Source organism: Nelumbo lutea, chromosome 3, assembly GCF_056320005.1.
Source record: "Nelumbo lutea isolate HS-2025 chromosome 3, American lotus-T2T, whole genome shotgun sequence".
Lineage (NCBI taxonomy): Eukaryota > Viridiplantae > Streptophyta > Magnoliopsida > Proteales > Nelumbonaceae > Nelumbo > Nelumbo lutea.
Window position 1 is genome coordinate 57,269,243 of NC_142686.1, and position 17,398 is coordinate 57,286,640.

The following is a 17,398-nucleotide window of genomic DNA, read 5'->3' on the forward strand; positions in this document are numbered from 1 at the left end:
GCAGGGGCCTCGCTCCTAGCTGGCAACGGATAACACCTGAGAAGGAAAAGATGAAGGATTCCCGGGGAGCTCGTCCGGCGGGAACACTCCAATGCTTAAGTTAGAACTCGGTGAGAAGCTTAGAGAGTAATGAAGGGAAAACGAGTTAAGAGTGGAGATGCGCACTATTCAACTACCAAAAATTCAATTACCCTTTTCCTTGGGGGTCGGAGCCCTTATATATTAATGCTCTGTCAAATCGGGTGTAACCACCTCTGATTCTCTACTACACCCGTTATTTTTCAGGCTGATTTGATTGGCGCAGGTATCCATCGTAGGGTACGGTCTTGTCACTTGAGAGACGTTATGTATAGATGGCGTGCATGACGCTGCCTGACGTGAGACGTGGGTGTAGTCCTCTGGGTTGGCAGGTGCTGCACCGCCGAACAAGAGACGTGGGAGCAGATTGACAAGCACGATCCTGTCGAATAAGAAGTTTCCCAAAGACTCTGGGTTACTCAATAGCGAGCTCCTTTGTAGCAGGCTCCCTAGTAGTGAAACTCCTTTGTAGCGCGCTGCCTTGTAGCAAGCCGTTCTGTAGCGGGCTGTAGCGAGCTGTCTTGTGGCAAACTGTTCTGCTAGGGTTTCAACGAGCTCATTACATCGAGTTATGGCCAAACTGTCACTTACGTCGAGTCATATCCACGTGTCCCTTAATTAGGAGGTCGGGTCAAATCACCCTCCATTAGGATTTAATCTCTTATGAGATTAAAATCCATCAATATTATCAATGGCAAGATATTGCATGGAGATTCATTAATTACTTGTACATACTTCTATTTATTTTCAATTCCTCAGGTTGTCAACTGTTCCGTTGTTTCTTCTTTGCAATGGTACACACATAATTGAGCAAAATTCTGTTTGGCTTCTACCATATAAAAATTTTAAAGCTGGTTGAAGTTATTATTGATGATCATGCTTTGTTTCTGTTATGTTCTTTCTTCAGGCATCTTTTCTCTATTACACAGCCCCCGGAGATGATTATCTGAGCATTCATATTCGCACATTAGGTGATGCTCAAAGCTATATTTGCTCAGGTACATGATGCATGATCAATTCGATTGTAGATAAACTCCTCTCTCTCTCTGTATGTGTGTGCTTTACCAAGCAATTAATAATCTTTCATGTCTAAACACGTGCAGGTGTCTCAATCCCCAACGGAAGACCAGAGTGGGCTTCTGCGAGCTGATATTAAAACAGGCTCCAACCCCCTGAGGTAAAGTTTTCTTTAGTACTCCATGAGTGTTCTCTATGCTTTAATTTTTAGTTTTAAATCTGAAACTCACATGACGTCTGTTAATCAAGCAGGTTGCCGAGACTGTTGATCGATGGCCCATATGGAGCCCCAGCACAGGACTACAAAGAATATGATGTCCTGCTTCTTGTTGGGCTGCGGATTGGAGCCACACCACTGATCAGTATAGTTAAAGACGTTTTGAACAACATCAAGCAACAGAACGAAATTGAGGAAGGTGTCGTAGAAGCTGGATCCAAGAAGAAACCTTTTGCCAAGAAACGAGGCTACTTCTAATGAGTCACCTGTGAACAGGGCTCATTTGAGTGGTTCAGGGGAATATTGAATGAGGTTGCAGAATACTGAATATGGTTAACGCACGTCGCTGTTAACCACACTGACACATATAAAATTTGTATTTCTTTTAGGAATTATATGTTTAATAGCTTTGTAAGATTTATAAAATTTGTATTTCTTAATATATATTTTTCATAGATTAATTGGTTCATTACATTAGTGATCCGAATTCGGATTCCACGACTATAATTTCTATTGTTTTTTTATTCTTCCACTTATTCGGTATGGGCGCCCCTCGGTAGTCAAAAATTAAAAACTTTAGAAAAATTAATATATGAAATTACCAAAATTTAGATAAAAATGATTCATAAGTTTAATTTTCCATATGATAAAACTAATTACAAAAGTTATCAAATTTATCTAAAAATGATGAAATATCCCTTTTGCCCTTAGCCTCTTCCTCATTTAACTTAACTCAAATCTCCTCTTCTACGGTCCAATGTTATCGTCCCAACCTTATGACGGGAACATTGCATGATGGCAATTCCCTCCTTTTCTTCCTCTCCTCGGACCCTTTTTTTTTTTCTTATTAACGAGGAGATCGGGAAACTCCTAAATGGCGACTTCATCAGAGAAGTAGAGTACTCAATTTGGATAGTGAATGTTATGCTCGTAAAATAGGCAAATAGGAAGTGCCATATGTGCGTCGAAGATACTAACTTGAACCAAACCTGACTAATGGATTGCTTCTCACTCCCAAGAATAAATAGACTAGTAGATGCCACCTCAGGGTTTGAGCTATTAAGCTTCATGAATGCCTACTTCGGTTACAATCAAATCTAGATGAATCCAACTTTTGTAACTGAAACTAGGTTGAATTATTATAAGGTCATGCCTTTCGGCCTAAGCAATGCCGAAGTGACCTACCAACGTCTTAGAAACAATTTTTTTTCAAATTTGGTTGGAAACAAAATTGAGGTTTACATAAATGATATGGTTGCAAAAAGTAAATCTTTATTTCTCTTATCACTAATTTAACCGATGTATTTGTCATTTTAAGAAAATATAACATGAAACTCAACTTGAACAAATGTGTATTTGGTGTCACATCAGGTTAGTACCTTGGCTAAATAGTTACCTGATGTGGCATCAAAGCTAACCCCAAGAAGATCCAAGTAATCCTACATATGCAACTTCTGAGGTCAATCAAAGAGGTCCAAAGGCTAGAAAATCGAATTGCTAAGGCGGTCCCTACCCTTTTTCCAAGCCATAAAAAGGAGTGTTGGCTTGCTTTCGACGAGCTCAAACAATACCCCAACTCACCACCATTATTGACAAGGACAAAGAGCCTGGGGACGAACTCATTATATTTCTTAGTGAACAATGAGATAATCAGCTCGATATTGGTCCAGAATGTAGACAAAGTGCAATGACCTATTTACTACGTAAACAAAGCCTTACATGTAGCAAAGTCTAGATACACAAATATAGAGAATCTCGCATTCACAATGATAATATTAGCCCAGAAGATATGGCCCTATTTCCAAGCACACACTATCATCATCCTCATTGGTCGATCTTTTCAACAAGTACCATAAAAGCACACCCTCATATTCAAGTTTCAAGTATCCAACAATGATGTTTGAGTATAAGGCCCTCATCATTGGTCTATTCCTCACAAAGGAGATTGGCATGAAGAACTTGGAGGCCTGTAGTGATTTTTAGCTCATAGTTAACAAAGTTAGTGGATACTATAAAGCTCAGGAACTGGCGATGATCAAGTATTTAGCGAAGGTATATGAGATCATCAAGAAGTTCAATGCATTCTCCATCCACCAAATACCCAAGTCCAAGAATTCCCAGTCCGACACGCTTTCAAAGCTTGCCAACTCTATGAACAACACAAGGAGGACGATCCATGTAGAAGACCTTCCGTGGCCCAACATATAGTGTTGTCTGCTCTTTGAACCTTTACACCATGTAGGTTGCAGAACTTAGCTGGATGGACCTACTCTTTGAGTATATGCACCACGGAGCATTCCCCTCGGATCAGAATGCAACTTGGAAGATCGAACACAACTCAACCTTCTACATCTAATTGGTGAACAACTGTACAGGAAATCATTCACCCTTCCTTGCAATATTTCTGACCTAACGAAGGAGTATGTGCTCTAAGAGATCCACAAAAGACTTTCAAGTGAACACTTGGGGGGCATGGTGCTTGCTCAGAAAGCCCTCTGACGAGGTTTCTATTGGCCAACAAAGAAAGTTGATGCTATTCAATTTGTACAACACTGTGATTGGTGCTAGTGCCATGCTAGCATACCCATAAGCCCACTATTGTCCCGTATTACCAAACCAACCTGTGGATTTTTGCCCAATGGAGGGTAGACATTCTCGGTCCTTTCCCACCAACAATCAAGCAGAGGAGGTTCTTGGTTGTGGCTGTTGATTACTTCACCAAGTGGGTTGAGGCCGAGTACTAGTCCCCATCACAGCTTGAAATGCACAGAACTTCTTTTGGAAAAGTATCGTATGTCAATGGGCTACCTCACGTGTTGATCTCAGACAATGGGAATCAGTTAGAAGACATTAAGTTCTATGACTGGTGTGTCGAGGTGGGGATCAAACAAAACATCACATCAATCGCTCATCCCCAGGTGAATGGGTAAGCTAAGGTGACGAACAAGGCCATCTTGTAAGGCCTGAAAGCCTGTCTCACCCAAGCCAAGGGTTTGTGGGTTGATGAGCTCCCCAACATTCTATGGGCATATTGGACGACAAGTAGAACAACAACAAGTGAAACACCGTTCAACTTAATGTTCAAAATGAAGTTGTCATCCCAATTGAGATTGAAGTGTCAACCTTATGATCAGAAACCTACTACGAGGAAGAAAATGACAATGAGTTAAAAACTAACCTAGACCTAGTGGAGGAGATATGCGATCTGGTGCAAATTCAAACTACCGTCTATCAATAGAGGGTAGACCTATACCGCAATTTTAGAGTGAAGAAGCGTTGCTTCTGATCTGGCGACCTCGTTTTGAGAAAAGTCATGGAACCCGAGTTAGGCTCTAGAAAGCTCGGTTCAAACTGGAAAGGTCCCTATAGGATGACTAATGTACTAGGACTTGGGACTTATGAGCTCAAAACTCTTAAAGGGAGGCAAGTCCCTTGCATGTGGAATGCCAACAACCTAAGGGGATATTACATTTGAAGTTCCAAGCTCCTAAGTTAAAATTTTGGAATTTTTACCAAGTGTTGTAAGTAACAACTTGATCATCCCGAGCTTGACTTATGCAACCCCCCTCTTACGTGGTTTGGTCTAACCAACCCACTCTTAGCACATCAGTTAATTGTGAATGAAGTCGACCTGCTTTATGCACCTTGGCCCACAAATCCTAAAGCCAACCTCTCACAAGCATGTTAACATGTAAATTAGAGGTGTAAGAAAGGAAACAATTCATCACATTGAACAAAAATGTGAATTTTCAATCTAGAAGAAAAGACTACCACAAAAAAAAGAACATGAATTAGAAGCCAAGCTCGAAGGCTCGAGATATATTGTATTTACAAGTAGATCCAAGAAAAGAGGCAAAATGATCACTCCTATTTGGTTCTCGTCCTAAGTAGACCATGTCTCTCTGTTCTCGCCATCACCAATCTCTACTTCCTCCTAAGAGTTGTTCTCCACACTGGCCTAGTCAATCATCTCGTTGGTAAAGACCGAGCTCTTAACCCTCTTTGTGTCGAGCTCTAGGTATAGTGAGGTGAAGAGAAGGCAGTAGAGCTTGAAGCCCTGGTGGAAGGCAGTGGTGGCATAGTTGTCTTGGCCTACTGACACTTTGCCGAGACAAGGTACTCCTCAACACCTTGAACCTTGGCCAGATGTATCTCCTCATTAAACTTCGACCTCCGTTTGGCAAGCTTGGCCTCATTTTGCTCCAGTTCACTAGCGAGGTGATCGACCTTCTTGGCCAACCTCTCCTTCTCGGTCCACTCCTGCATCGCCTCGGCTCTCAATTCTTCAATGTGTATCACCGCCATCCCCAGGCATTCATCTTGGCTCTCCACTTCCTTCTCCAGGGAGCTGCACTAGTGATAGTATGCCTTGACCTGACCCATCAAGGCGTGTATTAGAGTGTTGGATTGTGAAAAAGCTTCCAATCAGCACTTAGGCTGTTTGATGAACCACTTTACCAATAAGTATTTATTTTTTCACAAATGACATTTAAGCCCCTACTTCACAAATCATATAATTGTTGGTTTTTGAACATTATATTAAATTATTTCCATAGAAATGACTACCCTACCGCCCAAAACACACATGGGCCACATGTAATGCATGTGGAACTACACGTGGACCCACATGGCACACATGTAACTATTACCACAAAAATAAAAAAAAAATAATGATAATAAATAACAAATAAATAATAATAATAATAATAATATCAATAAAAAACTATTAAATAAAAAATAATAATATATTATAACTAATAATAATAAATATATAATAAATAGTACATGATAACTTGTATATAACTTGATTAATTACTTATATATAACCTGTACATTTGAAAAACTACTTATATGTATCCTTTCACATGCCTTCTTGATTGGCCCCGCATAATAGGACGAGTGTGAATGCACTGTTTAGAGCCATTAATACTTATTTCAATTGTTTTCATAATACCAACCATGGTTTTCAAAATCGGACCAGACTGGATGGTCAGACCAGAAAAACCGAGAATCGATCAGGTGACTGGTTCCATTTTACCCCAGAATCGTTATTTCACCAAAAACTGTTGATTTGGTCAGCAAATCGTTAACCGGGGCAGTTGAACCGTTCAATCTGTCTAACGATTTTGGCAATTTTTATTTATTTTTTATTTTTTGTCAGAATGGGTCATCCGTTCAGTTCGAACAATTGGACCATTCGACCCAAGAACCAAACCCCTGACCAGTTCGTTGTCCGGTTCAGTTTTAAAAACCTTGATACCAACACTACCCCATATTCTATGAATAAAACTAGAACCCAGAACCCAAAATTTTAGTCTACAAAGGACTCTCTCGCCATAGCTACTGCTGCTGACTAAGAAAACAAAAAAAAAAATCACGACTTTTATTTTCAATTTAAATCAAGGTTTTTGAACCACCATTGACTCGAACGATCGAACCATTCGGCTAAGGAATCGTCCAGGCAACTAGTTCCATTTTACCCCAAACCCGATATTTGACCAAAAACCGTTGAAAATATCAACAACCCATTGACCCGAGCATTCGAATCATCAACCCGCTCAATGATTTTTGACCATTTTTATATTTTTTATTATTTATCATTATTATTTTTTAATTTGTTTGTCAGAACGGACCATCCATTCAAACTGAACAATCAGACCATCAATCCAAAAACCGTTGGCTAAAACGGTTCTATTTCCAAATCGATTTTTAAAAAGTTGGTTTAAACGGTAGGATAGATACAACAGATGAGGGATACTTTTCCTAATGGTTGTGACACCTGGAACAGATATTTCCCTCTTACCCTCTTACAACACACTAGTTGTTCTTAACAGAACAAACCTCCTCCCCCACGTCTGACTATACTCTTATCTTTCAATGTTCTTGTGGGCCAATCTACCCCGTTCTCGTTGCTTCGGCTGGAGTCATTAAGGCTGTGTTTGGAAGGAGTATAAATGCAAATATATAGTGCAAAATCACATATTTTGTATTATTTTATATGTATTTATGCAGTTTATATTTGCATTTGTGCTGCTTCCAAAATGGGCCTAGAAAATGCACTTTTGGTATTGCATTCTATTTATGTGTCGAGGCATTCCACTAATTTAGATAAGATGCATATTTCCACAATGGAATTCGACTTCAGTCCGGGGATAGCCTGGGGAAAGCCTGTTCAATCAGCCTTTACTGCCTTGCAATCTTCATTGTATGTATGCTTTATTTGATGGGAAGATATTCTCAATGCAAGATTGTAAAAAGGTGTTAGAAGGGTGTGGGCACAGGTTTGCCCTAATGGAAGCCGATCTCATTTCAATCAGAGTTTGGAACTTGCCACAAAAATCCCCTAATCAGGGACAGAATGAGAAGAGATGACACAGTATTTCCAAGCTGAAGAAACGAAACAAATGGAAGAAATGGGATCGTGTTCAGCAGATCGATGGCCTTTGTTACCCAAAACAGTATTGTAGAAGCTACGGACGGGAAGAAGAAAGGTGGGTTCTGGTTCCGGTTACTTCATTCAACTAGTAAGAGAATCAAGGATGTGGTGATGATGCACTCTAAGACGACGAGAGGACTACAAGCGTCTCTTATTATTTACAAAAAAAAAAAAAAAAGGAAAACAAAATACGAAAATCATTTGGAGATAAAGAGAATGGTGTTTTGAAAACTTAATAAACAATCAAGGGCAATTCAGTCCTTTAAATTTTATTGGTTAGGATTACCGTTTGAAAGGTCAAAAAGTATGTATAAATTGTTTATGAAAACTCAGGGTATACTTAAGTAATTAACTCTAATTTAAAATACTAATATTAATTATAATAAATAATAAATAATATTATTATTAATAAATAATAATAAGTTAATAACTAATGATAATAAATAAATAAATACTATAAAAAATCATTTTACAAAATTACTCTTAAAAAGTGCTTTTAGAAGGTACTTTACAGAAAGCCTTTTATAAAAATATTTTCATGGAATGAGTTTCATAAGAAGCAATTTTATAAAGGTACTTCCAAAAATACAAGTTTACAGAAGTACTTTTATCAAATTACTTTTAAGAAATACTTTTATAAAGAGGTACTCTGAAGAAGTGATTTCCACACGTACTTTTAAAGAATAATTTCACAAAAGTACTTTCAAAAAGCAATTTTCATAAAACTACTTTCAAGCAGCACTTTTATAACAGAACTAACAAAACATGGTGAAAATAACCAAAACATATTGTCCAACATACTAGATATGTTTATTATCATTTTTGCAAAATGCATCTCGATTGGACATGTTGCGTTTAGGTTTCTTGTGAAAAGTATTATAATAATACTCACCTACAGCATATGCAACATATAGAATACAATTCATTTCCTCATCAGTATCCATTTCCGGTCCTGTCTCCATATCTGATACCAACTCACTCTCCGATTGTGATTCATTTAGTAATTCATTATCCATCTGATCATCATTCAGAGACGTCTGAGTTAAAGGCACCACCTTCGGTAGTACGCCCTCATTTGATGACCAGTTGTCACCACGAGCAATCATACCACCAAATATGATGTCCAAGTTCGCCGCATGGGGTAGACCCTTGTGCCTAAACTGCGCTGCATCAGGATATGTCTGTATGACATAATGACATAATCATGTAGGGTCTTACTTAAAAATAAATTGCCTACTTTTATTTTATATAAAGGCCAAAGTTTATCATACCTTCAGATAATCTTCCCAAAAATCATCTCCAACAGTGAATGTTTCATTTATAGGGTTAGGGTCCCAACCTGAACCGGCATATGTCGACAGTTTATGGAATATCTTCCATTTACTTTTAACCACATCCCAGTGATTTTTCATTTGTTTTTGGGAATAATTTTTTCCCGTTATCCGAGTAAACTCCTGAATCACAGTCGACCAGCCTTGTCTATCTATGGTAGTATTGGTCCTATGACCTGTCAAGACTTGATTTAAACACAGATCTACCCAAACTTTGTGCAAGTCGGGAGTCCACATAGCACGGGAGCTTCCCCCACTTTTCCCTTGACTACTGGCCATTACCTACACAATAATAATAAGCAGTAATGATAATACCAACACAAAACATTACTACACAACATTCTAACAAATTAATTAGAATAAATCCATTCATCCAGCATAAATAACATTCCAATAATATATCAAAAAATTATAAAAATTAAAAAAAACAACAATTCAAGCACCAAAATCCGAATTAACTTTCCCATCAACATGTGATAATTTTTTGATTATTTTGCTAAAAAATCAACGGTAATATGCAAAAAATCAGCTAATGGCAAATTATTCATAGTAGTATGCAAAAATTTCAAAAAAAAAAGTAATAAAAAATGGATTCTTCATATTATTCACAAAGTGTGCAACAAAGTTAAAAAAAAAATCGGGTAATACATATTATTCACAGTATAATGCAAAAGAATAAAAGCTTGGATAATGCATATAAATACAAAAAGTTGGGTAATGGAATATTATTCACAGTAATATGGAAAAATATATAAAAAAACCACCAAACGATTAGTACAAAATCTAAGCAATCCGGCAAATCGATGTATTATAAACAAGACAAATAAATCAATGTATAAGTAGGAACTAGCATGTCGGTTTCCACTTTACCTTAATGGATTAAGCATCCCTTATGTGGCAAGATAATGATAATAACTATCAATAAATCCCTGAGTTACTGATTAAAAAATCCATGAAATCAGATTCCATGGCCAAACCCATCAGCAATGCTGATTTCACAACAATTTGTCACCATGTTTTAGGTTGCATTTGACATTCCTTATTTTAAGGACTTATCTCCTTTTTCTTGTTAAGATCTCAGTGTTCATAGAGGCATTTTAACAGTAAAAAAGGAGATAGTCCTTAAACTAAGGAACGCCAAATGCAACCTTAGCCTTATTCTGAGATTTCATCTTGTTCCCTTGTCCTGAATAGGTTTGGTTCATTTGGGTCTTTCCCTTCAATTCTGAGCTGGGCATTGTTCTTTTGTTCTCTTCAGGGGTTCAAGTGCCCATGAATGGAGAAGGTATCCTATTTAGAGATAATCGTCTATAATTATTTAACTGTAAAGACCTTTTTCTTCAGATGCAAAAATTATCTTTAATTAACAATTTTTATTTGACAGTATCTGATAAGAAAATTGAACAAAAAATATGTGATCTTGGCTTAGGATTTATTGGATAACAAAAAAGAGGGATCTAATGATTGTTAATCAACATAAGAATTGATGCTCTTTGCTTTGGGATGTGGTTTCTCATAAAGCAACCAATGCCTAGGCACCTTAGTGACAAGGTGCCTGATGATATCGGTTACATGACTAGATTTGTCAACAGACTCAATACAACTGAATAAATGTGACAAATATTTAGCTATGAAACTCCTCTAAACGTGACAAATAGCTAGAAGGTTGATTGCATTTTGCAGGTGTGGATACTAAAATCAAACGACATTGAAAAAAAATGCAAAAACGCACAAGCATAGAAGTAGCATATTGCATGAGACATCCATTTACATGTTCAGGCTTTCAGATTCAAGAAAAAAAAAAGTCAAAAACAATGTCCTTGTTTCCAGTATCAACATGTAGTGCAGATTATTTAATTCAAGCATGGTTTTCTAGCTGTTACCTAGACAAGGCATAGAAAACAAAATCTAAACAAAAAAATTTAAGGGTCTAACATGGTACAACACGCATATGCAGTCATCCATGTATCACAGCTTTCTAGGGCTTTTGGTTTGAATGTGAAGAAGAAGAAGAAGTACCTTTACTGCTGGTCGTCGGTTTACTATTTCCGCCGGTTGAATGCACCACCTGCTGCCGGTGGTCTGGTAACTCGTCGGTTGAGGGGTTAGGGTTTGGATGAAAGAGGGAGACAGGGGAGGGAAAGTTCAAATGAGAGAGAGCTTCACTTTGGGAGTCGAAATTTCGAATAACAATCCAAGGAGTGGTGGTTTTTGGGTTGTATTTAAGTTCCGGTCCAACTAAGTGAACCGCCCTTTAAGAGAAGACGTGATCGATGGTCTAGTCACAGCTGTTGTGGTGGCCGGTGGTCTAGCCACAGTATTCTGAGAGATGGTGGGATTTTTGGGAGGGCAGTTCGGACGAGGGAAGGTATGCTCCCGGTAGGGTTATGTACACGACGATGATAGATGGCCTCTGTAAGATGGGCTTGACTGGTGAAGCGAGGAAGCTTGGGTTCGAGATGATTAGGAAGGGGTTCATTCCAAATCCATATACTTATTGATGGTTATTGTAAGATGGGTGACTTAGAAATGGCCTAGAAGCTGCGTAGTGAGATGTATGGAGAAAGCACGGTGAGTTATAACACCATGATTGCTGGGTTCTGTTTACATGGGAGAATGGATGAAACGCATAAACTATTCGAAGAAATGCCCAAAAGGGAATTGAACGCGATGTGGTGACATACAACATACAACATTCTCATTGAGAGCCTTTGCAAAGAAAATAAGGTAGTTGAGGCAATGGACCTTTTCTATGAAATTCTGGGGATGGGAATGCATCCGACCACCTCGTCTTATACTCCGCTTATCCTAGCACTTTATGACATGGGAAATGTACAAGAAGCAATCGAGTTGTGGAGCAACATGCGAAATAGGAGTTTGGAGCCACTGGTATGTACTTGTGATCATATAATTATTGGATTCTATAAAGCAGGAAGTGCAAAGGAGAGAATGGAGCGGTTGATCAATATGTCGGGAGTAAGCTGAGACCACATAGAGAGACATTTCAGAGAATGGTCCAATGTCTCTCTTCAAGTAGTAGGTTGGACTGTGTTACACTCTTGCTGAATAGATGAACCGTACACTTATGGATCGAGCTAGAAGCATGTTAAGTGCAGATAGGCTGGAGCAGTGTTTTTGGGCAGAAGTAGTCAATACGGTATGCTACCTAGTAAATCCCTCTTCCACTACGACACTTGATTGCAAAATTTCAGAAGAGGTATGGTTAGGAAACCCTGTTGATTATTCTTTCCTACATACCTTTGATAGTGATACTTATATTTGGACTCCTAAAGATCAGAGGACTAAGCTAGAGGCAAAGTCCAAAAATGTATTTTTCTTGGCTATGTAGAAGGTACAAAGGGATACAGATTGTAGGATCCTACTGCCCACAAGATTGTTGTTAGTTGAGATGTTGTCTTCAATGAAGATTCAATGCAGAATCAAGCTTTAAGGCAGTAGAAAAAGTTGAAGTGGAATCTTTTTAAAAGATTCAAGAGCAACAAATTGATACAACTATTGATGTACCTGAAGAGCACGTTGAAGATTTTGAAGGACAAACTCACAGTGATCAAGGACAATCGAGAAGAGATACAAAGCCTCATGTCTGACTTCAGGATTATGTAACAGCTTATGCATGCATTATAGAAAAGCACGAGCCTTGTTCATGCCAGGAAGCATGCAAATGTCCAAATGCTCGTCATTGGCAAATGGCTATAAAGGAAGAAATGGAAACTCTGAAGAAAAACAAAACTTGGGAGTTAGTCAAACTACCTAAGAATCAAAAGGCCATTGGTTGTAGATGGGTGTACAAACTCAAAAAGGACACTAGTGGGAATATCGAAAGATACAAAACTCAACTAGTTGTAAAAATATATACTCAGAAATCAGGTATCGACTTAAACAAAATATTTTCTCCTATTGTTCGATTAAGTACTATTCGTATTCTATTGAGTATGGTTGTAATACTTGATTTGGAGCTGGAGTAGTTAGATGTTAAAACTGCATTTTTGCATGGTAATCTTGAAGAAGAGATTTATATGACTCAACCTGAAGGCTTTGTCGATGACGACAAAAATGATCTGGTTTGTCAGCTGACCAAATCACTTTACGGTTTAAAACAGGCACCAAAGTGTTGGTATAAGCGGTTTGAATCCTTCATTATGAGTTTGGGCTTTAGCAAATGCGAAGCAAATCATTGTGCCTACGCATACTTTGGTAATGATCACTTCATCATTTTGCTATTATATGTTGATGACATGCTAGTTGTAGGTACTAATAAAGGAAGTATCTCAACATTGAAAGTTCATTTAGTTAGGGAATTTGACATGAAGAATCTATGGGTGGTTAATCAGATTCTTGGGATGACGATATATAGGGACAGAAAGAACATGAAAGTCTGGATAAATCAAAAGAGTTGTATTCAAAGGGTCTTACGGCGCTTCAACATGCAAGATTCCAAACCAGTTAATATCCCATTTTCTATTGATTGCAAGTTGTCTTTGGAACAATCACCTAGCACTGAAGTTGAGAAGATAGAGATGTCTTGCAAGTTGTCTTCGGAACAATCACCTAGCACTGAAGCTGAGAAGATAAAGATGTCCCGCACCTACCATATTCATCAGTAGTAGGGAGCCTTATGTTTGCCATGGTGTGCACCAAACCAGACACTGCACAAGCAGTGGGAGCAGTTAGTAAGTTTATGGTAAATCCAAGAAGAGATCATTTGACTACGGTGAAGAGAATCCTTCGTTATTTGAAGGGTACTTTTGAAATCTCCATTTGTTATAGTGGTCAAACCTTAAAACTAGTTGGTTATATGGATGCAAACTATGCAAGAGATCGCAATAATAAAAAATAAACTATTGGTTATGTGTTTTCTTTAGCTAATGGTGTAGTGAGCTGGGAATCAAATCAAAATTGCAATCTATAGTGGCCTTATCTACAACAAAAGTAGAATATATGTCAGCTACACAAGCATGCAAAGTATTTGGCTAAAGAGGTTGTTTGAAGAATTCCACATCAAGCAAGAAGTGGTGACTATTCATTGTGACAATCAAAGTGCATTACACTTAGCAAGAAATCCTATCTTTAATGCATTACACTACTTTGTTCATGAGGTAGTTGAAGATGGGCAGATCTCGTTATAGAAGATCCATACTAACAACAATGTTGCTAACATGCTTACAAAGTCAGTGATGAGAGAGAAGTTCATTTGGTGTAGAACTTCTTTGAGACTTGAAGCCACATAGTAATAGATGATCGGAAGCTATTCTCGAGAGGGTTTTTCACTATGAAAATTGTCTTTAAGTGGGAGAATGTTGAAAAGCAAAAAGGTGGGCCAGTCGGTGGCTCATCGAATTTGTAATGGGTGGCCCACCGAGTCGAGCCCACCATTTATTTGGTAGCACACCAATTAATCGATGGCACACCATTTGCAAACCACCGGTTATGGTTCGCTTAGCCATGAAGAAAATTTTCATAAATACCCATTATACCCCTCATCTCAAGTATAAATAGGGGTCCCTCTTATGTTACTTCTCATTCCATTCTCTATTTTATTTCAGTGTATAGTGTATACGGTGTGTTGAGAGGAGTATTGAGTTGGGTGTATTGAGTGTTGGGTACGAGTATGATTCTGGTGAGGTCATTTGTATTTTCTCTTATTTATACTGAGAAGGAAGCTCCAAGCTATTGCCTGTGGATGTAGGCAATTTGGCTGAACCACGTAAATCTGGTGTTTATCTTCTTTCTTTCTTTATTGCAATCTGCTTTTGTCCGTTTCTGTGCATGTACAGATTATGTTATTTTCGCTGTGTAATTCCAACATGTAATAAAAAATCACAACTGGTAGGTAACCTTCGACCGGAGAACGCACCTTCAAGTTGGGTACGACAACAAACACTGAGGGTTGTTGACAGCAAGAAGAAGAGCCAGAAGGTTTGTTCACAGGGGAGACTTGCGTGAAGGTAATAGATTTACAAAAACAATAAGAAAATCTGAATACCGACAACAATAAAAATAGTATAAGGTTTCGGGTTGATGGTAGTCTTACTGGAGACAAAACGATGGCAATAGGTCTCTCTATATGTTGTGAACAATGACGACAATTCTCTATAGACTAAAAAATGATGGTAGTAAGTCTTAGGGTTCTCTTTACATTAGGATGAAAAGGGTTATCTTCTTCATGGTCCACGATAATTTTTTACTACCCCCAACAGCTCCGTGCGCTATGTGTTTCAATTTCTTACCATTTTATCAATAAACGGGTGAACCAAACAGTGGTTCAACCCTCAATAAACACCTATGCCTAGTTGACACAAACGTGGCAACGCTTTTTTAATAAATGCCAATGAAACCAAAAGGGCAACTATGCTCATGTTTGGGGAATCTGGATTTGCTTCTCACAGAGTGTGCCTCATACCAACCTCACAACACTTTCATCTGTGCACTGAGAACATCTCTTGTACTTGATTTTGTCACTCATGAGAAGATGTTCCCAATGCAAGGCTATGATGTGAGGTTGGTGTGCGACACACTTTGTGAGGAGCAAATCCGGTTTTATGTTTGGGATGCGACCTTTCACACTAGGAAAGCCAAAAGTTAGGTAAATTTCTTTTAGGATGAAATAAATTCCATTTGAAAATGTGGTAAAAAAACTACATTTAGCCTTTCCTATTTGCAAGAAGCCATCTTGATCCCTTGCGCCAGAAATTGGTCACAAACCAAACACTAGAAAAACACCTTTTCAAAAAGCCTATTTCAAAAAGTGAATTTTTTAGAAACCTAGTTCAGCCGAAAAACACTCCTACCATAGCCTAACATTGATTAGTGTTTTCAAACCATTGTTGACCTACACGATCAGACTGTTCAGCTCAGAAACCATCTAGGCAACCAGTTCCGTTTCACCCTTAACCCATATGTGGGTAAAAAATTGTTAACTTGGTCAGAGAACCACTGGCCCGGGTGGTTGAACTGTCAAATTGTTTGGCCCGTACAGCGATTCATGGTTTAAGAAAGTTGCAGAAGATATTAGAGAGGGGATAAACTGAGATACGAACATCCCAAATCTAAGATCACTAGATTGCAAATGTAGCAGAGAGAGAGAGAGAGAGAGAGAGAGAGAGAGAGAGAGATCACATCTTTGTTCTCAAATCTCAAATTTGAGATCAACATTTGTTGTTGCTGCCTCGCTGTCGTCGCCATTATCATCATCGGTGGGCGTCGAATCCTCTTCTTCTTCTTCCTTCTTCTTCCCTCCTTCCTTCCTTCCCTCCTTCATTTCCTTTCTCTCCTTTTCCTTTTTTCCTTCCTCTCCTTCCTTTGTTTCCTTTGTCTCTTTCTTTTCTTCTTTTCTTCTTTCTTTTTTTCTTTCTCAGGCAAAAACCACAATCACTTCTCCTTTCTCATATAGTAAAAATGTTTTCCTTAATAATGCAAACTGTCCAAACTATTCGACCTGGATAGTCAAACCATTGACCCAGAAACCAATAGCTAGAGCGGTTCTGTTTTCGGGTTGGTTTTTAAAACCTTGACGTTGATGGTACACTTTCACTTCTACGTTCCAGCCTCCATCTAGGAACAATATCTAGGGCCGTGGTCCTCTACAACATCCTGAATGGGATTATTTCACTGTTATTTTTTTTTCTTTTTTGGTAATCAAGAGAAAAAATCTTCATTCAACCAAAGAGAATTGGAATTATTTCAATGCATAGATACAATGGAAAAATTAATTTGTACATATGTAAGAGAATTTTATATAAATCCCCAAAACACATCCATGATACTAAATCTAAGGTTTAGAGGACTATAAATAAGGTATATACATGTACTAAAGGCATATATTACGAATTCATATAAATGGCGAACCATTGGGGTACAATTAAAAAAAATCCGTAAATGGTAAAAGAATTAAAATATGCATCTATATATTGGTAAACAATTATAAAGAATCCTTTTCTTTTTTAGTTTTTTTTTTTTTGGCTAATAAGAGAAAGGGAAAGTTGGTGTCTCAACAGTTGAAGTTCAAAAGCCACGTAATTTTAACAAGTTATTTAAGATTTTATGTAGCAGGCTTTGTTAGCTTTCATCTAAGGGACCTGGGTTTGTTTCTAACCAAAGTCAAATAATTTCTATCAAGTGAAATGAATTTAAATATTTTAAATATAGGAGTTAAATAGATGTTTTAATTATGCACCAAATACCAAAAAATATATATGTTTTAAATATAGCAAGTGAAGTGATTCAAGTAATTTGAATTTCATTTGTGTTAGCATGATGCGTGGGATTGCAAATAGGGTGAGTATAATTCTTGTTTAGTTT

The 17,398-nt window shown here is 37.9% G+C and overlaps 2 protein-coding genes across 2 annotated transcripts; one reads left to right on the forward strand and one right to left on the reverse strand.

Annotated features, from left to right (window-relative positions):
* Positions 1–1,052: 1,052 nt before the first annotated feature.
* On the forward strand, positions 1,053–1,570 carry LOC148865134 (respiratory burst oxidase homolog protein B-like). Its single transcript, XM_088976357.1, has 3 exons — positions 1,053–1,076; positions 1,182–1,255; positions 1,348–1,570. Exons 1-3 carry the CDS (start codon positions 1,053–1,055, stop codon positions 1,568–1,570), a joined length of 321 nt encoding a protein of 106 aa, XP_088832483.1.
* Positions 1,571–8,536: 6,966 nt separating this feature from the next.
* On the reverse strand, positions 8,537–12,136 carry LOC148865135 (L10-interacting MYB domain-containing protein-like). Its single transcript, XM_088974531.1, has 3 exons — positions 11,099–12,136; positions 9,020–9,361; positions 8,537–8,929 (listed from the first exon to the last, which is right to left on the reverse strand). Exons 2-3 carry the CDS (start codon positions 9,356–9,358, stop codon positions 8,549–8,551), a joined length of 720 nt encoding a protein of 239 aa, XP_088830657.1. The 5' UTR covers positions 9,359–9,361; positions 11,099–12,136; the 3' UTR covers positions 8,537–8,548.
* Between the last annotated feature and the right edge of the window lie 5,262 nt (positions 12,137–17,398).

What these genes read in the sequence shown, in the direction of transcription:
- LOC148865134 (XM_088976357.1), top strand. Translation starts at nt 1,053, where the DNA reads ATGCTCAAAGCTATATTTGCTCAG. An exon ending in TCAAAGCTATATTTGCTCAG is followed by an intron (nt 1,077 to 1,181) that starts GTACATGATGCA and finishes AAACACGTGCAG; the next exon opens with GTGTCTCAATCCCCAACGGA. An exon ending in ACAGGCTCCAACCCCCTGAG is followed by an intron (nt 1,256 to 1,347) that starts GTAAAGTTTTCT and finishes TTAATCAAGCAG; the next exon opens with GTTGCCGAGACTGTTGATCG.
- LOC148865135 (XM_088974531.1), bottom strand. Translation starts at nt 9,358, where the DNA reads ATGGCCAGTAGTCAAGGGAAAAGTGGGGGAAGCTCCCGTGCTATGTGG. An exon ending in TTTGGGAAGATTATCTGAAG is followed by an intron (nt 8,930 to 9,019) that starts GTATGATAAACT and finishes TATGTCATACAG; the next exon opens with ACATATCCTGATGCAGCGCA.